Source organism: Amblyomma americanum, chromosome 3 (assembly GCF_052857255.1).
Source record: "Amblyomma americanum isolate KBUSLIRL-KWMA chromosome 3, ASM5285725v1, whole genome shotgun sequence".
Classification (NCBI taxonomy): Eukaryota; Metazoa; Arthropoda; class Arachnida; order Ixodida; family Ixodidae; genus Amblyomma; species Amblyomma americanum.
Window position 1 is genome coordinate 854523 of NC_135499.1, and position 22681 is coordinate 877203.

General features: G+C 48.9%; 1 protein-coding gene across 1 annotated transcript in view; it reads right to left on the reverse strand.

Annotated features, from left to right (window-relative positions):
* Positions 1-668: 668 nt before the first annotated feature.
* The window catches only part of LOC144124408 (alkaline phosphatase-like), a 231017-nt gene continuing 209004 nt past the window's right edge, over positions 669-22681 (reverse strand). Inside the window, exons 6-8 of the mRNA XM_077657035.1 lie at positions 21149-21340; positions 6265-6372; positions 669-6206 (exon numbers count right to left, since the gene is read on the reverse strand). Coding sequence (XP_077513161.1) covers positions 5938-6206; positions 6265-6372; positions 21149-21340 — 569 coding nt within the window. The 3' untranslated portion in view covers positions 669-5937. The remainder of the gene's footprint in view (positions 6207-6264; positions 6373-21148; positions 21341-22681) is intronic.

Here is a 22681-nt window from a genome sequence, read left to right on the forward strand (position 1 = left end):
GAAAAATCAAGAGCATGGCTCTGGCAGGTGGTCTCCAGAGAGCAACCCAGGAGGCAGGTGGTCTGTCGAGGTCACGTGACCTCCCGGCGACTTCACAACCTGCCCACCAGATAGCCAGGAAACTGCGCACCGTGGCAGTCAAATTAATGATTGCTGGAACGGGAAGAGCAGCCTGGGCAGCACAATGCCCATCGCTAGGAGCCCCTGCCATCGCAGGGCAGCAGCGCATCGCTTAACCGCTGCACAGCTGATCCGGGAGGGTTATGAGGACTCCCTGGGATCTATGAATGCAAAGTAGAGATTGACCTTCTGCATATATGGGAATTAACCCATTACGCTAGCACGTCATATCTTTCAGGAAGACCTTAATTGGTGTCCCCTCCAAAATTTTTTACCCCAAAATCGTTGACTGCGTGCGCATGTTTTTGAATTTTTTTTGCAGTATTGTACTGTTTTCTTGACCCTGGATATTTATGACGCAGAACTTGGATTACGGGCGTAATCTCTTATGATTAAAAATAACCTGCGGGTCATTGCTGTTCTGTCCTGTTTTATAAAGGCTCACTGTCATTTTTAATGACACTTTCCAATAACAGAAAATGAATTAAACAAAAAAATAAATGAATATCGTAGTTGACGACTACAACGTACCAAAAGAAAGACGTAAATCGTAATAATTTCTTTAATGCCCCAAAAAACATTTGTACACGCGCGCTTATCACAGCGTTGGTCCTGCGCATTTTTTTTTCTCTCTCTCTCTGGCGCAGATGGAGTCATGGAGTGTATAACAAAAGGGACAGTTCAGCGCCAAGCAAACAATCAACAATGGCGTCTATAACATGAAAACGCACAGGAGAGTAATCTTTCATACATTTTAAGCTTTCACAACTCCGTACGTCGACGTGGCTGAAACTACACGCGCCGAGCTCGAATGAGCTGGGATAAAGGCCCTTTCATGCTGGCATGTGCAACTTTCGTACTAAGGCACGAGAGCTGGGCACTGGCACGGCAGGAATAACGCTGTATCAAAACCCTGTTTTCCTTGCTAAGGCAATTTCCAGCGTGCGCTGTGCTCTTCACCGAGCCAGAGACCTCTTTCCACTACCATAGACTCGAAAAACTATTAAGTCAGCCGCCAACCCATTTTAACACTGCTTTCGTGTGCCGAAACTGCGACGAGAAGGCGCAGAGAATTATCAGGCTTCGCTCTGATTCGCTGTCCCGCAGAAGGCATAAAGAAACGAAGACATGACTGGAGAGCTATTGCTGTGAATAAGCGAACACTCTACACACAAGAGCGTCCACGAATGCATTTTTTCAACACACGAACCATGTGATTTGCCACTGGCTATCTGTGGACAAAACTGAAAGCGTCCGCCCAAAAAGTCAACTTTCACATCCGGAACATTCGCACAGCTTAGTAACAGGTTCAAGTGCCACTTGCTCTAGTCGCCAAGCCCCATGCCACCCTCTGTGCTTGGTGACAGACTCTCCGAGGCCACTGTCAGAATTACCGCGGCTGCTTTGGCGAGATGTGCACTGAAAGTAACTGGCCGAAAGTACATCTTTCCTTCCAATTTGCGGCACCGCAGCGCTTCACTTAGCTGCTGCTCCGATGTACACAATTCTGCAACTCAGTTAATCCATATCGTAAACTCAAGAAAGCCTAAGAACATGAAACCGCAGTGGCGTCCGTTGGAAATAATCTTCTCTCTTATTTCAGATTAATCAGCGACTCATAACAAAAGAAAATAAGCGCTTTTGCATTATCCGGAAAACTCCCCGACAATGAAACCGTCCACCTGAGTGAGCACAGGCGCCATTGGTGTTGATTTCACATCTCCAAGTGGAAGGCGACGGTTTGGCGTTGTACCTACAACACTCGCGTATAATGGGCAACGCGTAGAAGGGTTCACATAAGGGTAGGTGGCCGCGGACAGTGGAGGAACATTTAAAGCATACGTTTGCACCTACTCAAAGAAGTAGGCGGGCACAATCATCATCATCATCATCATCATCAGCCTGATTACGCCCACTGCAAGGCAAATGCCTCTACCATGTCTCTTCAGTTAACCCTGTCTTGCCAGCTGCGGCCACCGTATGCCAGCAAAGTTCCTAATCTCATGTGCCCACTTAACTTTCTGCCACCCACTCCTACGCTTCCTTATCTGGGAATCAACTCAGTTACCCTTAAGGGCCAGCGGTTATCTTGTCTTCCCATTACATGCCCTGCCCAAGCCCGTTTCTTGCTTTAGATTTCGACTAGGATGTCATTGACCTAAGATTATTCCCTCACACCCTCTGCCCATTCCCGGTCTCCTAACGTTACACCTCCCTTTCAAAAAACAGAGCCTCCGACCAGTAGAATGAAACTTGACGTTGACGTTTCGCCGCCCAGAACGGGGGCTTTGTTCACAATGAAATCGCACGAAAAAAGTTCGTCTTTAAAAGCAAGACTAATCGCCGCAAAGATCGCGAGTAAATGGGGTTAAGATTGCCCTTGTTACGATTACGCGTGTGCGACGTTGTCTGTATCCCCAGAGATTCGAGATGAAGCCCTGATGCTGTTCTTTTTCCCCATGATTCTTACCGTTTCCGAATCGATTTTGTGACTTTGCATGACTGCGTGCTCGGCCAAGGCGTTATTGCGAGTATTTAATTCTGCACATCCCGAGCATGTTGTTGTAAGCGATTCTTACAATTTCCAGTTTCGCCTATGTACACGCTGTTGCAATCTGCGCAAGGGATGGCGTAGACAACACCTGAGAATTTTGCTTTCGGCAACTGGTCTTTCACATTCATCGGCGGTTGTCGCATTATCTTGGCGGAGACATGGGCTATTTGCACTTTACAATCTCGTAATATACGGGCGAGCCACTCACTTGTTTTCGAGACATACGGAATAGCCGCACGTTTCTTCGGGGGTAAAGTGGCGTCAGGTTGTCGAGGTCGCGACAGCTGTCGATTTGTTCACCTTATGAAATGAGTTGGGTTCTTGACTTGGAACCAATTCTTTTCAAAGGTTAACAGACCGACTGCTGTCACGACCTCGACAACATCAACATCAAATTTCATTTTAGTGGTCAGCGTCTCTGTTTTTTCAAATGTATTCACCCGGCCAGACGGCAGTCCGTCATGCCCTCGACTTCATTAACGTTGCAGCTAACATTTCCCTTCCCATGCCGCGCTGCGTTGTCCTTAACTTAAGCTAAACCTTTTTCTTTAGCCTCCACATTACTGCCCCTTCGGTAAGTACCGGTAAGATACAGCTGTTGTACACTTTTCTCTTGAGGGATAGTGGTAAACTGCCATTCACGATCTGAGAGAACCTGTCATATATGCGCTCCACCCTATCGTTATCCTTCTAGTTACTTCCCTATCATGATCCGAATCAGCTGTCATTACCTGCCCTAAGTATTCCTTTACCGCTTACAGCACCTCGCTCCCAACTGTGAACTGCTGTTCCCTTGCTAGATGGTTGAACATGACTTTGGTTTTACGCATGTTAATTTCTGGACCCACCGTTCTGCTCTGCCTAACTAATTGATCATGTTTTGCAATTCATTTTCTGAGTGATCCAGCAAGGCAATGTCATCAGCGAATTGCTGATTATTTAGGTCATCATCATAATCAACCTGACTACACCCACTGCATGCCAAAGGCCTCTCCAAATAACCCGGTCCTTTGCCAGCTGCGCCCACCCTATGCCTGCAAACTTCTTAATCTCATCCGCCCACCTAACCTTTTGCCTCCCCCTGCTTTGCTTACTCTCTCGGAATCCACCCCGTTACCCTTAAAGGGACACTGAGGAGAAATTGAAGTTGGCTTGTATCGATAGAATAGCAGCTCCTGATCACGAAAACGCCACTCTTACTGAAAACAAAGCTCTTGCAATGTAGAAAATAGCAAGAACCAAAATACAGGTGTCGCCGCCACAGGCCAATCTCGCAAGTACAAGCGTGATGACTTCCTAGGACAAGAGGTGCCACCTTGGAGGAATTTTTCTTACTTCATGAAACCACGAATCTCTGAGGCTGGCAAAGGAAGGTTGCGCACCGCACCGCTAGCCGTCAGAAATCACGGAGTCTGCGTTTACGTCACGTATCACGTCACTCCGTTCTGAGATGTCATAAGAGTTGCCGTGACGTCATAAGAGTTCCTGAGTTTGAATCAGGGCGGCGGTAAATACTTTTTCATCTTCGAATCCAAATTTCTTTGAAATAAATGCATCTTTCGCGCCCGGACAAGCGGCAACAAAGCCATGAAATGCCGAACTATCAGATTTTGCTAACAAAAAGAAATGATAGAGTTCTCCTCAGTGTCCCTTTAAGGACCAGCGGTTATCTTGCCTTCGCTTTACATGCCCTGCCCAAGCCCATTTCTTCCTCTTGATTTCGAATGGATGTCATTAACCCGCGTTTGTTCCCTCACCCACTCTGCCCGCTTCCGGTCTCTTAACGTTGCACCTATCATTTTCCGTTCCATGGCTCGCTGCGTTGTCCTTAACTTAAGCTGAACCCTTTTCGTTAGCCTCCACGTTTCTGCCCCGTCGATGAGTACCGGTAAGATACAGCTGTCGTATACATTTCTCTTGAGGCGTCAGGCTCTGATAACTATGATTATGGCTCTTCGTTCTCGGTTTGCTCAGCTTCTGGAAATCCGCAGGGGGCTTTTCTTGAAATTTTTATGTGATACACACGGTTATTTCTGCACAGAAGTGAACCATCAGGAGTAGTTTTGTGTAGATTTCTTTTTTTTTTTAGAAGGTACAAAGGCTACGTTGCAGCATGCAAACGAAATCGCGGACAGCTCTTTTGTTTGGAAAATTTTTCGCGATTTTTTATCTAGCAATGTTGCCCTACTACAACCATCATAGACATAGACATGCAGCGCGCCTTCTGCAACCTAAACTCGAAACCAATGCGCAACTGCATAACAGCACACGCACTATCCTTTTGAAAGCTGGAATTCAAAAGTATAAGTGAATTAAAGGAGGCCGGCAAGGGTTATGTCAGCAGTATAACACTGAAGGGCTTTTGACATAGTATCCGGACGGGGGATATATTTGTACGTTGTGCAAAGGCACTTCTCTGCTGCAAAGTTAGTTTGACCCGACACGTTTGGAACTCTCTCGCGGTTTGAACAAGTCAGGTATTGCGCAATGATAAAGTACTCAACATAAGAATATCGTGAAATGTTTCCCTGCAGTCTGAAGCAGCGTAATACATCGGGTAAACACTTTCAATTCCGGATCCTGCATTGGTGGACAATAAATTCGTCCACACAGAGCTAAAGTTCTATGCTTTGACTGTACGCTTTGGAAAGTTGGCCCGTTCAGTTTAGTTGCGAATGATTTAAAAATTACCAAGCGCAGGAATCGGCAGAGTCAAACATAAATCCTACACCGGGCAAATAACGCACACGAAGCTCGAAATGCTGTCCCCAAAAGTTCCCAACGACTAAAAAAGTAGAGATGAGTCACTGTCAGGCACGTGCAGTGACGGCCAAAAATAGAGAATTGTGGACGAAGAGCTGACTGAAGTAGATTGGAACATTTTGTACAGAAGGGCGTCCAAAATGAGATAGGGAACATTTCTCGGCAATTCCACTCAGTCTCTCCACGCTAACGAACGGTGTGAAGTACCGGGCCATGTGTGTTAAAACAGGGATGGGGTTAGCCGTGTTGGACAGACTGCCAGCCTGGATGTATCATGCAAAGCGCCGACACATTGGCTCCTATCAGCTGGCGCTGAGGGAACTCTGTTGAATTCTGTTGTCTCACAAGTACACGACCTCCGTCATTTAAGCAGCGCCGCCCAGAAGAAAACAGTGTCCCGAGAGTGGATCAGTCGGTTGCAGTTCGCGAGCTGTAATTGCGTCTCCTTTTCTTTTCTCCCTCAGTGTGTGCTCCGGCCAGGAGTTGAGACGCAAGAGGAATCAGCGGAGCAGCAGCGTGGCGAGCGCTGAGGCCAGCACTGCGGCCAGCGGCGCCGCCGGCGAGGCCCCAGCGGCGGCCGTGGCGCACTTGTCGCCGGCGAAGCGCCCCACGCAGGCCGCGTAGGCGAGCACGTGCGGTATGTACGACTGGTCGTGCACGCCCGAGAAGAGGTGCGCCCAGGGCCCTGTCGCGTACACGGCCACGTCCTCGCCACCGTGGGTCTCCTCGGAGAGCTTGAACGCCGAGCGCTGCACGTGGTCCGTCCGCGCTGCGTGCACACCACGCGGTCAGTGAGGGCGCCACTCATCACGCAATGCAGAGCTTACCGACGTCGGCGTTTGTGAAGTTCTCGCTGCTGTTGGAGAAGCCCGGGCCATTTCCGTAAGTGAGGACAGTGTACGGCAACTGGTTCACGTCGGAATAGCCGGCGATGCCTGCACAATAAATAAGGCGCCATTCTGCGAGAAACTACACACGCCTGCATTGAAACAATTCTGCAATTGTTGTTGGTCCTGTTGAATTCAGGGCAAAAGAGAAAGGGAGGCTCAAAGTAGAGAAGTACGAGCGGTGAATTTACAACAGGACTAAGTTTTTAAGGCACTTTATATATTAATTATTCGAGACGAAGATGCCATTAACCGTGTGAGTCCGCTCACGCATTTCCACGTTCTCCAATTCTTTTTTTTTTCTCGTATACAGCTGCCGACTGAAACGGCCTCACAAGCATCACGGCCGTCATCCCCCATTCATGCACTGAAAGCGCTCAAGGCATATATTTTCGGAACCATGTTTTCTGAATATACTTCCATGCATACAGCGCGACAAACGGGACGCCGACGAAAGGAGGGACAAAACAAAGTTGTACCTATGAGTTCCTTTCTTCTGTCCCGTTCGTCAAGCTGTAGTCCTAAAACACCGCCACTAGCTCGTCCAACAACTTACCTTGTCAAACTTCATGCCTCCTAACTTCCCATCCCGTATGCAAGTGGCCATTGTTGGGGCTTTTGAGGTAATAAAATGAAATCAATTCAATGAGCTGGCTCTTTCAGACACAGCAATAAGCCAACAATGCCCGGCCTGAATCTAGCGATTCGTTCGCATTGGCTAGGTTTACACGTGAGAGTCTTTTCTAATGATGACAACGTAATTAAAATACGATGCACACGGGCCAGTGAGAGAATCCGCGTAAAAAAATTCTTGGAAGCACCTATGCGTTACGTAACTGGTTTATTCATATAGGAACAGAAGGCAGGCCCAGCAGTGGGCGTCAGATAAGTGCGCGGTCAGGATGAAGTTGATGGGTCGCCGCAGATGGCACAGGATAGGTCTTCGTCTTGTAGTGGGCGCACATAGGCTGATGATGATGAAGCAATAATTCTGATGTGCAAATGTGAGGTCATGCGTAAATGGCTCGCTGGATCAGTGGACACCTCAATTGCGCTGTCTGTAGGCGGTGGCGTCCACCTACATATTGATGCAGGTAGTACATATTGAGGCCGTCCTTTTTGATCAATTCTTGAATGTTATATCTCATATTCCTAATCCGCATACATTAATTACTCGTAAATTGTACTAGATTTTTCTGCATTATGCATAATTTATGAAGATTTATTCAGATATATTTTCACTGTAACCTTTTATCGATATGCATTAGCAGTTTCTCTTGTCATAAAGTCATAATTGATATTGTATTTTGTTATCTAACAGCGCTTCATTATAGTTATTAATTTACACTGAACAGTTTTTCCTTCGTTGAATTTTTACTTTCCTTTCAATTACAAATTACTGTTCTTGCTGTAAAACACTTGTCTAATATTGTCTGACTTTTGCATGTGTTTCTGCGCTGCCTGTAAAAATTACACAAGAGATTGACAGTATTTTCTAAATAAATAAATAAAACCTGCGGAGGCATATTCTGTTGCCATTGAGAAAAAAGAAGGCCCATCCCATAACTGGCTGCCTGAGTGGTGCAGACCCCAATCGCGCTTTGAGGTACGTGGCAGTGGGAACGCCGGCGGTCTATTGCTCCAGGAGGGGTGATGACGTGATCTGCGTGCCACGTTTCCGCCACGAGCTTGATGAAAATTGAAAATTGGATTTTGGGGAAACCGGAGTTCTACCTTGAACGATTAATAACTGGACGCCCCACTCCAGTTATAACCAACACAGTGCTGAGCGCGTGTGTGATTTAATTCCCCTAAAATGAACTAATCACGCGCACAACCTGGACACATTTCTTATTGTGTAAATAGTTTGTACATATTACTTCTCCCCCTATCCTCTCTTCCTGTCCCCTCATCTCTTCCATTTCATTTCTCCATTCTGCCTGCTGTCCTTTTTTTCCGCTGCACCAGCTCAGGTGCTTCAGTATCGATGGAAGATGCCGGGGCCAGCAAAAATCTTTTGCTTCCTTTTTACTACTATTTTTAATAAAACCACTACTACTACTACTACTAAACCGGAGTTCCCGGGTTCGAACCTGACCGCGGGCGCTGCGTTTTTATGGAGGAAAAACGCTAAGGCGCCCGTGTGCTGTGCGATGTCAGTGCACGTTAAAAATCCCCAGGTGGTCGAAATTATTCCGGAGCCCTCCACTACGGCACCTCTCTCTTCCTTTCTTCTTTCACTCCCTCCTTTATCCCTTCCCTTACGGCGCGGTTCAGGTGTCCAACGATATATGAGACAGATACTGCGCCATTTCTTTTCCCGCCCAAAAACCAATTATTATTTTGGGGAAAAGAAATGGCGCAGTATCTGTCTCACATCTGGGCGGACACCTGAACCGCGCCGTAACGGAAGTGATAAAGGAGGGACTGAGAGAAGATCTGATCGTCTGATCGTGGGAGCATATGTATGTATGTTGCACTTGCAATAAAATTTCGGTTGAAGTTTTCGCTTGTGTGTGTTCCCTTCCTGGTCCATGTTTTTTTTATGTGTGCGCAAGATTTCCATTCATTATCAGTATATAACCGCCACGCGCAGCGATCTCTTGCTCTCTCCCGTTGACTAACATCATCTCATGCACCCTAGGATAGCTCATGCGTGCAAAACCCGGCAGTGTGATGTTGCGACCACTCTCATGCAGTGTAGGATCCCGCGCTTAAATCTTTACTGAAGTAGTTGCGGGCTCAGCCCCACAAACATTTGCACGCCTTGTGGAGAAGCAGAAACATTGGAGCATTTTCTACTCTCTTGCCGGAGGTTTGCGCATTAGAGAAGGACGCATCTAGAAATTGCAATTACAAAGTTTGGACTCCCTCCTTCGATGCGAGTGCCAGAGGTTTTTTTCATTGCATCAAGCTTGCGGACACCTCGGCAATTACATAATCGCTCCGGTACACTTTCTTGCTAGCATGTATGCAAAATTTCCATATTTAAAAATCTTACAATGAGTTTTATGTATTGAATTCTCTGTTCAAGTGTCCCATTTTTTGTTTTTCTTTTTAAATAATCTCCGAGACTGACATTTCACCAAAGCACAACCATTAGCTTGGAACCAGTTTGCCCTCTTCTCTTGGCCCTCCTCACTGAAGCCTGGCAAATGTCTTGTCGTGGGTATGTTTCATGTCACTAAGGCAACAACAACCATCCTTTTTAGACACCACGGAAGCTAGTACGTGAAATTATGGAAGCTTACCACATACGGATCTGTCCAGATCATTTATCAGCCAGCCCTCAGTTGCCATGGCAGATTGTGAGTATAATTTTTAAAGCGACAACTTTACTGGCCTAGCAGGAGCGAGCAAAGCCGGCTCCGAGAAACGTGACGTCACAACCACGTGGCATGCCACAGCAACGCTGGAAGACTGAGCGGCCGCATACCCTCATTACGGCGCGGCTCGGGTGTCCACCAAGATACGTGAGACACTTACTGCGCCATTTACTTTCCTCAAAAACCAATTTTCAATTTCATGCAGAAGAGGTGCCGTAGTGGAGGGCTCCGGAATAATTTCGACCACCTGGGGATCTTTAATGTCAGTGCACGTTAAAGATCCCCAGGTGGTCGAAATTATTCCGGAGCCCTCCACTACGGCACCTCTTCTTCCTTCTTTCACTCCCTCCTTCATCCCTTCCCTTACGGCGCGGTTCAGGTGTCCAACGATATATGAGACAGATACTGCGCCATTTCCTTTCCCCAAAAACCAATTATTATTATTATTATTATTATTATTATTATTATTATTATTATTATTATTATTATTATTATTATTATTATTATTCATCTCTCTCTCTCACTAGCTCCACATATCTCAAACCGCGACTGAGGCGTCCACTGACCCAAGGAGCCAGTTATGCGCCCTTCCTTTTACCAAAAACATCGGAGTCTGGTAGTTTCAACGCTAACGCCAATGAACACAATAAACTCCGACAGTTTTCGCTTTATCTCCACAGGTTAATTTTAAGAGCGTGAGCTCTTACTGCTTACATTTGCTCGTTTCGCGTCCGTATCTCCGTCTGCTCTTAGATTTCAAGATGGCGGCTAAATCACGTGATCATAGCCGTAACACTGCAGGTAAACAAAATGTAATACCCCACCACGTGACCGCGCGGTAGCACGCAGTCTGTGCCGGATTACTCCCTATACTGGCGTTCCGCTGTATATGTACCCTCTGAGCGGGTGCCGAGACTTAGCCACTTGGGGGTCGCCATTGGTGACAAAACTGTGGCCGACCCGACCCGCCGCGGCGGCTCAGTGGTTAGGGCACTCGGCTACAGAGCCAGAGTAACCGAGTTCGAACCCGACCGCGGCGGCAACGTTTCGATGGAGGCGAAACGCAAAGGCGCACGTGTGCTGTACGATGTCACTGTACGTTAAAGATCCCCAGGTGGTCGAAATTATTCCGGAATCCTCCACTACGGCACCTCTTTCTTCCTTCTTTCTTTCACTTCCTTCTGCTCCCTTCCCTTACAGCGCGGTTCAGGTGTCCGCCGAGATGCGAGACAGATACTGCGCCACTTCCTTTTTGAGAAAAACAGTTTTGAATTTTCCGCTTGGCGCAAAGAGCTCGGAGTGGTGGAAAACGAATTGGCACAATTTGGCGCGCAATGTTGTTAATCGGGTTGGAGCCTGGTGTGTGTGAGGGATTGTTCCTCGAAACCGTAATGACGGGCGACCTTCGGAGTGCCGTGGTGGGCGATGCGGTGGGCGCAGAGGGATGCGGGTGTTAATAATAATAATAATAATAATAATTGGTTTTTGGGGAAAGGAAATGGCGCAGTATCTGTCTCATATCGTTGGACACCTGAACCGCGCCGTAAGGGAAGCGTCGGTGGTTCAGTGGTAGAATTCGGGTGTTACCAAACGTCGTTTCGTGATGTACACGTTGGTATCCGAGTTTGTCGAAAGCATAGGTGAAAACAACTTAGCTAACTCTCTTTGTTTGATGTCGCATTCGCGAATCAGTAGTTTTTTTATTCTGCACTGCGGTGGTGGTGCAAATATATTAATGAAATTGTTTAGGAGGATGTAGCAGCGGTTGGAGCACTCAGTCCGGAACCCCATTGGCGTAAGCTGCTGTGCGGGCTCTTTCGATGAGTTCCTTTTGACTCGTTTCGTCCGAGCTGGTCATAGCTGCCTCCCACCCCTTCTGCGTTCGCTGGTTATTAAGAGTGACCACCTGATTTCGTTGGCATGCCCAAACCATAGGTACAGGTCCGCCTTCCCCCGCAGAATTTGCACTGTAAGTCAAATGACTCCGGGTCTATTGCGTGTAGTCTTCGTGGATCGTTGTAAGTGTCCGTCTGTAGCCTTCGGAGGTGTAGTTCCTGCCCTTTGTTTCTTATCTTAGCCGGCGGAGGGTAGACCCGAAGGGATAATCTTAAGTGCTGAAGTATGTCGGTGTAAGTAAGTAGAGGGGTAGGAGGTTACACGGCATGCGTACTTGGTGCCCGGGGAGAAATGCTCGGGCTGAGGCATGTGCGCTCAGGATCCCTGCGATGCGGTGGTGACCTGGTAGCCATATTAAGTGTTTTTGTGTGCGTTGGTAGCCACGGGTGTAGCTATCTTGCAGGACTGTAGCTGCTAGGGGTGCGATCCTGCTCTGAGGTAATTGCGATACGCTGTCTGCGAATCTGTAAGAATGTAGTCTGAGGTAGTGTGTGTTGCAGCTATAGCAGTCGCCACTTCTTCCGCAGCCAGTATGTCCTGAATAGCCAGTACTAGTCCATCCATTGTTTTATTTTGGTGTACTACCGCGACAGCCGTCATTCGCTGCTCGGGACCCGCAGCATCGACATAAAACACGCCCTCGCGTCCATGGAAGTGCCTTTTCATAGCTTCAGCTCGTGCTTCTCGCCTTGGCTGGTGAAAATCAGGGTGCATATTCCTGTGTAGAGGAGCTGCCTTGAATTGTCCTCTCCATGAGGCTGGGATGTCGGTCTTGGTGTCCAGCTGTCGGGGGCAATTGATGTTTAAATCACTGAGACTTGTCGGCCAGCCCGAGTAGTGGAGAGCCGGTCCACCTGTGCCGTGAGGTGTGCCTCTATCAGTTCGTCTATCTTGTTGTGCACGCCCAGTCGTAAGAGGCGATTCATCGATGTCGCAAGAGGGAGGCCTAGGGCTTCATTGTAGGCTGTTCTGATTATGACGTCGAAGTTCTTGATGTCACGCTTCGTGAGGCGGGGGTAGGGTGCTGCGTAGACGACGCGGCTTGCGACGAAAGCCTGCACCAGTCGAAGAATATTTTCTTCTCGCATCCCTGATTTCCGCCTCGTTATCCTGACGACCATCCTGGCGACTTGCTCGCTCACGAACCGGAGTTTCTGGAGGGTGAGGAGGCTGTTACCGTGGAAGGTTATTGATGGTGCGTTTACGCTAATTTTGCTAAACTGTACTTTTTAGCGATAGCTACATTACGGTAGCATTTCGAGCTTTCAGCGTGGCTGCGCCGCCACCCTGTGGCTGCGTCGCCACGCTGTCACGTGACTGGTCACGTGGTGCGGAGCAGCTGCCGGCTGCGCGGCGCCGTGGCTGATCACGGGGTTCGTCACGTGGTTGGTCACATGACCAAGTTTCACTCGGCCAGCTGTAGCTATCGCGTCACTCCAGGTTTAACCAAAGCTAAACCACCGCCATTTTTTTTTTGGGGGGGGGGAGGAAATGGCGCAGTATGTCACATCTCGGCGGACATCTGAACCGCGCCGTAAGGGAAGGGATAAAGGAGGGATTGAGAGAAGAAAGGAAGAAAGGGTGCCGTAGTGGAGAGTTCTGGAATAATCTCGACCACCTGGGGATCTCTAACGTGCATGGAAATCGCGCAGCACACGGGCGCCTTTGCGTTTCGCCTCTATCGGAAAGCTGCCGCCGTGGTCGGGTTCGAATTCGGGTACTCCGGATCAGTAGCCGAGCGCTCTAACCGCTGAGCCACCGTGCTGTATGCGTTCCAGTTTAGCCTTTGAATCGGCTCCCGAGAGGACCCGTTTGTTTCATGTTTTTCAGCGTGCTATGTATAAATTGCGTACATTCAGCAATAAATCCCAGGTACGAAATAACGCTTGCCTGCTTCGTCCTTCCCGTCTTTAGTCTTTCCTTTGCGCTATAGTTAATATCATGACCTATCCAACTAACTGCAATTTATTCTACGGATTATACGCGTTCTTCACTCACTTATGGCTCCGAAATAATTTCGACTATTTGGGGGTCTTAAACGTGCACTCACATCGCAGGACACACGGGCTACCTTTAAAGCGAAAGCTTGAGTACTCCAGCCAGCGAGCCATTTTGAATCGGCGCGCTTCAGCCGTATGCGCGAGCCCACGAACGACCTTGAGCTGCCGTTGCCTAGCAACGCCGCAGACACGCTCCAACAGATGGCGCCGCCGTCGCCGCTGTTGCCGTCGCCGCTCGTTCCACCAGATGTGCTCCGCTGGGGTAGGGGGAGAGGAGGTGTCGCCTCGCGGGGGGTGTATATATATATATGCGCTTCGCCTCAGCGTATTTTAGTCGTTATGGAGAGCGCGAAAGAGACGAAAAAACGACAGAACGAAGCGAGAAAGACAACGCGCTCAAGAGACGTCAGAAGAGCGCGCCGCACGACTCGACAAGCGTCGTAACAAAGATGCCGCTAAAAGAAGTCGTGTCACGTCCCGGAGTGACTCTTCAACTGTGGAAGAGACCGGTTTGAATTCTCGAGAGCGTCGGAATGAGACGCTGCTCAGACGACGTGCCGAGGAAACGAAGCTTTCGCAATTAAACTAGGCTTAACCAGAGCTAAACCACAGCCAATTTTTTCTATTCGCCTACATCAAAACGCGGCTGCGGCGGCACGGCTCGAACCCGAGTAGGTGTAGTGCTACCCGGGTTCGAACCGAGACAATAATATGGGAATAGAACTACCGCAGCATACGCCGACAACAAGCGCGGCAAGCAGCATATATAGCAAAGTTCCCTAATCCCCCATATCATCGAACTGCAAGAGACGGAAAAAAATCGCGTTCATATCGTCTGCCGTCACACGGTAGCCGTTACGCCACATACGGCGATCATAACATTCGCATCCATGCCGGTGCCAGACCACACACCAACAAACACGCCCGACAGCAAAGGCACTCAATATACCGCGGAAAAGCTCAGCTCACCCGGGCACACATATGTCAGCAAAGCTATTACAGGGGCTAGTTGGTTGATCATACTGGGAACAAATGCGCTACAAGCGACACAAAAAGGACACATACACACGGCACAAGCGCTACAGGACCACAATTGGAGGAAAACAGAGAGAAAGGATTGAAAGAGAGATAGCCGAAGCATTTTTAATCTAGAAGGCGGAAAATGAAACCTGTGTAAGCACTCCTTCTATTGCACTTACAAAAACTGAGATTGACATGATAAGTGCAGATGCTGTGTCGTGGTGATGGTCATGTGTTTGATGATGGGATGGTTGCTTCTTTCAAAAACTGACGCTGCGTATATAAACGCACCTTCCGTATGGAATAAACAGTTGTTAGTTTGCGCTTGTGCCGTGTGTATGTGTCCTTTTTGTGTCGCTTGTAGCGCATTTGTTCCCAGTATGATCAATCAACTAGCCCCTGTAATAGCTTTCCTGGCCTCTATTTCAAGTACAACGGGCTTCTATGTTCCACTCCTGCAACCATTACATCGTGTTTACTACCTCGTGAACAGCATGGCGGAGGAAAGGACCAGGACCCGAACTCTCACGTATGCCCTGAACCACGGCCTGACGAGTGCTGCAATCAAGACTGTGTTGGGAGCTATGGCGCCCAGAGAGAGGACGGCTCGAAGAATATGCAAAATCGTCCGAGCAGAAAGCTGGAGGCAGATTGGGTTATACCGTCTCCACATCGAATCGACCTGCGCTCAAACGCTCGACAAAGAAGGAACTAGGGTGATGGTGAGATACTTCCTTGAGTTGGCAGAGTCCCTTGGAGAAGAGAAGTGGAAGAGGACTTTCGCTTCATTACCAAAGAAGCAGCGTCGACCAAGTGAGAGAAAAGGTCACATCGACTTGTCTGGGAGCCATCTACCAAGCAAGGTACAGTCCATGTTAGACAGAGGTCTCAAGTTTGCCGTTCCGGTCAAAGCCATTGCAGTACAGCTGTTAGGAATGGTACACACCATTGCCAGTAGGGCCCCTGGGCTGGAGAAAGCTGCCTGCGTTGCTGAAGGTGTAAATTGCGTCAAAAAACTGCCACAACCAAGAAAGGAGCATTTTTCAATCAAGAAGACTGTTGAATTTTTAATCGACCACGCACTTACGCTTCAAATTTCGAACAAAACCGGTCAATTCGTGGTTATGAAAAGAGAAGAACACGAGAGAAAAGCTATTGACGCCATTCGAAAGAATTTCGACGAATTGAATGTGGAGGAAAAAGATCTGAAGAAAATGAGATTGGAAGCGGCCAAATCCTGTGCCCGGCTTGGTTTGGAAAAGCTCTCGAACGCGGTCAAAGGAAGCAAGGGGCTCACACTGCGGCCATTCTTTTCGGTCAAAACCCACAAAGAAGGCAACCCCTCCAGGATGATCGTTGAGGACAAGAACACATGGCAAAGTCATGTTGCTAGATACTTGCAGGTCCAACTGTCTAAGCTGACTGGTGATGACCCATACATGGTGAAAGGATCAGAGCAGGTCATCTGCTTCTTGAAGAATGGGACACCGGTGACGTGTTTGTCTGTGGACGTTAAAGACATGTTTTCAATTCCTCAAGACGGTGCGATTTCTGCAGTAAAGTATTGACAGCTACGGAGCGACGAAGTTTCAGAATGAATGTGGGACAAGCATCAGTGGGTTCCTTGAACTACTTTTGGTATATTTAAGATCCCTGTACGTGCAGTATGAAGGAAAAGTGTACGCACAGAGAGGCGGCTTATGCATTGGTTCGTGTCTGGCCCCTGTGCTTTCGAACCTGTACATGGCAAAGGGTGATCGCACCCTCAAACCAGAGCTCGAAGGCAGGAACGTGTTGGCATGCTTTCGGTATGTAGACGATTTCTTGCTCCGTTTTAGTGCGGAAAAAGCAGGCGCGGTTGACGCGGAGGCGATGGTCACGCTTTTTAAACGCATATTTGATGGCCTTGACTTCACGTATGAACTCCCAGAAAAAGCGATGATAAGATTCCTTGATCTACAAATACAGGAGACCCCTGTCAATACTTGCTGGTGGTATCATACAAAAAGTGAAAAAAGCATCATGCGATATGATTCCAGCCAGTCTAAGCTTGTCAAAAGGAGTGTTGCCCAATCGTGTATGATGCAGAGCCTGACGATGTCCTGCGAGCACAAAATGACTGAGAGCATCAGCATGCAAATAAGTCGGCTGACGGATAGTGGGTTCTCTGACAACATGATCGCGTCAGTGGGCGAAAAAGTGCTGAAATACCTGACGAGGAAGGAAGAAAAGAAGTCGAAAGAACAGAGTAATAGAGAAGGAATGGTTGTTATACCGTATATACATAAGGTATCGCACGGATTGAAGAAGGTGGCGAACAAACGAAAGTTGTATTCAGCGCACCAAAAAAGCTGATAAGCCTGTGCAACAAGGTGAACGCAAAAGGAAAGAGTGACAAGCGCAAGGAATGTGACATTGCCCACAGGGAAAGGTTCGTACCATGCCAGAAGAACATCATATATAGAATACCAATATCATGCGGAAAACAATACAATGGACAATCGGGAAGATGTGTCAACACGCGACTTTTGGAGCATCACAATGACTGCGACAAAATTAACCACCCGGGAAATCTAGCGCAACATTGCAGCAGGTGTAAGAAGTGCGCACCAATTTTCCACAGGACCACAATTGGAGGAAAACAGAAAGAAAGGATTGAAAGAGAGATAGTCGAAGCATTTTTAATCGAGAAGGCGGAAAATGAAACCTGTGTAAGCACTCCTTCTATTGCACTTACAAAAACTGAGATTGACATGATAAGTGCAGATGCTGTGTCGTGGTGATGGTCATGTGTTTGATGATGGGATGGTTGCTTCTTTCAAAAGCTGACGCTGCGTATATAAACGCACCTTCCGTATGGAATAAACAGTTGTTAGTTTGCGCTTGTGCCGTGTGTATGTGTCCTTTTTGTGTCGCTTGTAGCGCATTTGTTCCCAGTAGCACACACATGTCCTCACTATTGTTAACATATACAGCAATACCAAAGATAAAGGCATTATGGGAAACTCTCGCTCCTCAAAGCTCCTTGCGGTGGGTGATTTTATTGCACGTCACACGCACTGAGGAGACACCTCGGATACCCCAAAGGGTAACCTCATTTCTACCGCAGTTGGTCATTACAACGTTGGCCTGGTCACAAGCACCACCGTACCCAATCGCAGTGGCACAAGTGTCACTCGCGACACCATGCCTGATATCACGTGGGCCACACCAAACGTAATCAATAAATCTCACATGGTGCTTCCAAGACAGCCTTGGGAGTGACAACTTTCCCGTCTCCACTACTATCGCTTACGATTCTAAGATTTTCAACCCTCTGTCACAGCTTCTCACTGAGTGGGATAAATTGCACTCATACTTGGCAGCTCATTTCACCGAACTACATACAGTCACCGACTGGACAGACCGCCTGGTGGAGGCCATCCAGGCGAACAGCAAACGCAATAGAAATACCGCTACGGCACTACAGCTTGATCCGCATCTGGGTCATCTTTGGGATGCCAGACAGGGACTTCTCAAGCGCTGGCGTCACCACTGACGCAATCGTAAATTCAGACTCCGCATAGCCGCTCTCACTCGTGAGGCAGAAGAATACGCGAACGCGCTAGCCCGCGCAAACTGGGCAACCTTTTGTAACGACCTCAAGTGTACATTAAGCACTAAAAGCACGCGGGTCCTCCTACGCGCGCTGTCAGATCCCAAAAACCACTAAATCTTAGACACGAGTAAACACACGACATATAATACAACTAGAGATCCAAAAAGGGCAACGACATCGTTGATCAACTACGGGACACCTATATACCAACACCTCTTCAGTCAGCAGGTCCAACTAGTCTACCTCCACCTAACCCGGAACTTGATGATGATGTCACCTTAAATGAAGTCTGCCGAACACTTTTTAGTGTTCACCGCTCTACGGCGCCGGGGCCGGACGGCATAACGTACAAGGTACTGCGCAGTCTGCACGTTGTCTCCCTCCAGGAACTCACGGAGCTCTTTAATAACCACTGGCACGCTGGGACGTTCCCACCAGCCTGGTCCCATGCCAGCATGTGATTTATACCTAAACCGGCCAAACCCCTCACCCTTCAAAATTTGCGCCCCATCTCCTTAACGAGCTGTGTCGGCAAGCTCTTGTAGCATGTGATTCTCAATCGCCTGCAACTGTCCCTAGATACAACAGAGTTTCTCTCCAACGTTCAATTTGGCTTCCGTCGAAACATTTCGCCGCAAGACGTACTTCTCGCCCTTAAAGAGCCTCGCTTTTACACTAAGCGCCGTACAGCCGCTACGCGAGCCATACTGAACCCTGCATATTCATTCTCCTTTCGACACGATAAGCCATGACCACATCCTGACGACATTAGCCACCACCGGCTGTGGCACCCGCATATGGCAATATGTTCGGGCCTTCCTTCAGGGACACACGGCTAAACTCTACCTCGAGGATGTCGCCTCCCAGCCTTTCCCCCTGCCTAACCGGGGAACAACACAAGAGGCGGTCCTATCACGTTTACTTTTTAACATTGCCCTAGCGCCACTGGCAAAGGCCCTTGCTACTATGCCAGGGCTCCACACAGCCATATAAGAAGATGATATAACCCTCTGGACAACGGGCGGATCCCTTGGAACAACCCAGGATATCCTGTAATCTGTCATAGACATCAGCACCACCCATTTAGCGAACATAGGCCTCCGTTGCCTCTCCCAATAAATCGGAACTCTTGCAGCTGAAACCCTTGTGTCTCCCATTGTTCCCATTGTGTCTCAGGTAAAGCTTCTCGGCCTTCTCATTAACAACACACTCGATGCAACTGTGACCCTACAGCTCTTTCAAAGACAGACTAAACAGGTCGCTGCACTAATCAGGCGCATGGAAGCACGCAATCATGAGCTGTCTGAACGCGAGACCCTCAATATGACTAATGCATTAATCATTAGCCGAATTATATACCACCTCCCATACCACGTACTAACTCAGCGCCAAACACAACAAACATACATCCTAATACGCCGGCTGTCACCTCCGCCCTACGTATTCCACGGACAGTTAGCATGTAAAGTCTCCTGGCTACTGGTACCCAAAATACCGTGATCGAACTATTAGAGGCTCGACGCACCAAGCACCTAAGTGGCACGGAAACATGAGAACGCCTGTGCGAGAGCTCCGTCTCAATCCACCCATTCCCACCCCAACAAGTCCTACATCTTACATGATTTCCCTGCGCACGCAGGATCCCTTATGCCAGAAGCCCCTACCGCGCAATATGAGCGCTAGCCTCCATCAGGGTAGGCCGCAGGCTCGAGCGAGCTATTACACAAAAACATACAGCAACTGCTCCAATGTCCTTTATGTCGACGCGGCAGAAAATTGTAAAGTAGGATTTTTCACGGCACAGTGGGGCCACCGCCCTTGTGCGAACTAATTCGCCTGCAGAGGCGGAAGGAGCCGCCATCGCACTTGCGCTGGCCACTCCACCAATGACAAAGACATAACCGAAATTTACACAGATTCCCAGGCAGCATACCGCCACTACCTAAAGTGCGTGGCGAGGCCAGCCACACACCGCATTCTTGCCACAGCCACCTCTCTTGACCGAGCGGACTGTGTCGTGGATCCCTGGGCATGCCTCGATCCCCGATAATGAGCGCGTTCATGCGCTCGCCTGAGAACTCTCCTCCCGGGCCCCGGACAATACGGCACGCAACTGTACGCAAGAGGCCCCATCGGTCCTTTCTACACATCATGAAATCACCACATTCTGCAAACTCAGCCGCATGACACTGCCACCACCCCAAAATACCTTGTCGACCTTATCCAGCATCACATGGCGACAATTGCAAACGGGCTGGCTTATTCCACCTTACCGTCTCTCATGCTTTCTCCCTAGCTTCCCCCATTGTAGTAACACCTGTGGCTTGCCCAAATCTACACTTTTTCACAACCTTCACCAGTAGCAGTACCCCCCATCCCCAATCCCACTCATTCTTCCTGGGAGGCTGCTTTACGGACCGCTCAGATCGCCGCAAGAAATGGCTGCTGGATCGGGCTTCATGTGAAGCTAAAGCCCGTGGACTCCTGGCCCAGTAGGAAACCACATTGGAAGATTTCTTTTTCTTCATCTAATAAACTTGTTTCCATCCATATATCCAACCCGGGTACTCAGGCCTCATCTGTGCGCTCTAACCAATGAGCCACCACGGCGGGTGAAGACGCCGACCACCCTGTTTCGTTAGTTGCGTATAAAAAAAGCAACAAAGACCTTGTCTGTCCAAGTGGAATTGAGCGTACACTCTACGAAAAAAAAACCGGCCCAGGAGGTAGCAAAGCCAACTTTAGTCCTCAAAACCCCCCGTTAGTCCCCAAATTTGCACACGACATTCTCCTTGCCACAAATTCGCGCCATGCGCAAACTCAACGGACTAACTGCTGAGAAATAGACTAACGGTGTACGAATCGCAGCATAGCAGCCCGCGAAAATCGCGCGAGAAGACCTCAACTGCAACAGTACTCTATAAATGTTACCTCGCTGACTGGCGGCTTATGCCTTCGAGGATTTAGGAAGGAGAGTCACGTACCGAGTATGTTGGTGCCCCGCTCTGGGTAGCCACCCATGGTGAACGTGTGCGAGTGGTCGGCCGTGACGACGAGCAGTGACTCCTCCGGGTCTAGCGAGCTACGCGTCTCGCTCACGGCCTGGTCGAACTCCAGCGCCTCTTCCAACGCCGATCCCCCTTGGCTCTTGTGGTGCGCCATGTCGATGCGGGCGCCTGCGAGGACGCCATTTGTATACGCACATTGCAGTAGAGATATTTCAACGCCGAGAGAACATCGGACAGAGGAGGAAAACCTTATTGTTGTTTGCAGGAAAGTCATTATCAACACCGGCACCACCAGGTCTTATTGATCTCGCGGCGTGAATATTTATGTGGATTTGTACACATTGACAAAATAAACGCATTGCTAGCGACCCGAGTATTTTCATTGGCAACTTAGAAATGCTTGAAGTAACTCATCAGGTATCGAAGGTGCAACGGAATCCCGTGTGATGAGGAAAATTCGTTGGGATCGGCACAGAGGAAAACTTTCGCCAAACTAGCAAGGTGGAAAAGTACTGGCGTTTGGGCGCCGTAGCGGAATACTTGGTCAAGATGAATTCAAAGAACATTCACCTCGGTGTGATCAATGCATTCCTACTATGGCTTTTATTTTTGCAAGTTTTGGTGAGTTTTCGTCAGTCGCTACGAACTGAACATGTAGCCATAAACCGTGCAGTCGGGGAAAGCGACAAGAAAAAATATCACTTGCAACCGTGTTGCGACGATCACTTGTAACCGTGTATAGTCGCGTTTTATTATAAGCTCCATGCACCACATCCTCGACGCAGCCAATTGCACAGCAGATTACTTCCATAATCAGAGCCCTCTCAACGCGCAACGTGCGAATCCGCCTCGCGTAGATCTCTGGGTACACGGGCGGTGACGACAGGCACCGGTCGGCTCCACAGGTGGGCATCCTCACGAGGGCGTCCTCACCCTCAACTCCTGAGGACTTCATGCGGTGAGGTGAGGGTGAGGGGGATGGGCGCTTGACACTTCGTGACGACGAGAGTGAGGGAGAAAAGACGTGGTGAGGTGAGGGCGAGGGAGGGAAGATATGGTTTGGTTTGGTTTATGGGAGTTTAGCGTCCCAAAGCGACTCAAGCTATGAGGGACGCCGTAGTGAAGGGCTCCGGAAATTTCGACCACCTAGGGTTCTCTAACGTGCACTGACATCGCACAGTACACAGGCCTCTAGAATTTCGCCTCCATCGAAATTCGACCGCCGCGGCCGGGATCGAACCCGCGTCTTTCGAGCCAGCAGCAGAGCGCCATAGCCACTCAGCCACCGCGGCGGCGGAGGGAAGATATGATGAAGCGAGGGTGAGGGAGGGCAAGATGCACTGTCGGAGGCCGAGGATGGTGCTCCGGAATAGAATTTTTAATATCTCTGCAGCCCATTAAGAATTCCGGTTTTAAAGCGCTAGTTCTTAGGATGAACGTAGCCTGAAAAGAGGTATAGTTTCTGCACTCTGCAGGTGCACGAGGCGAACACGAAAGGCGGGGAGCCGC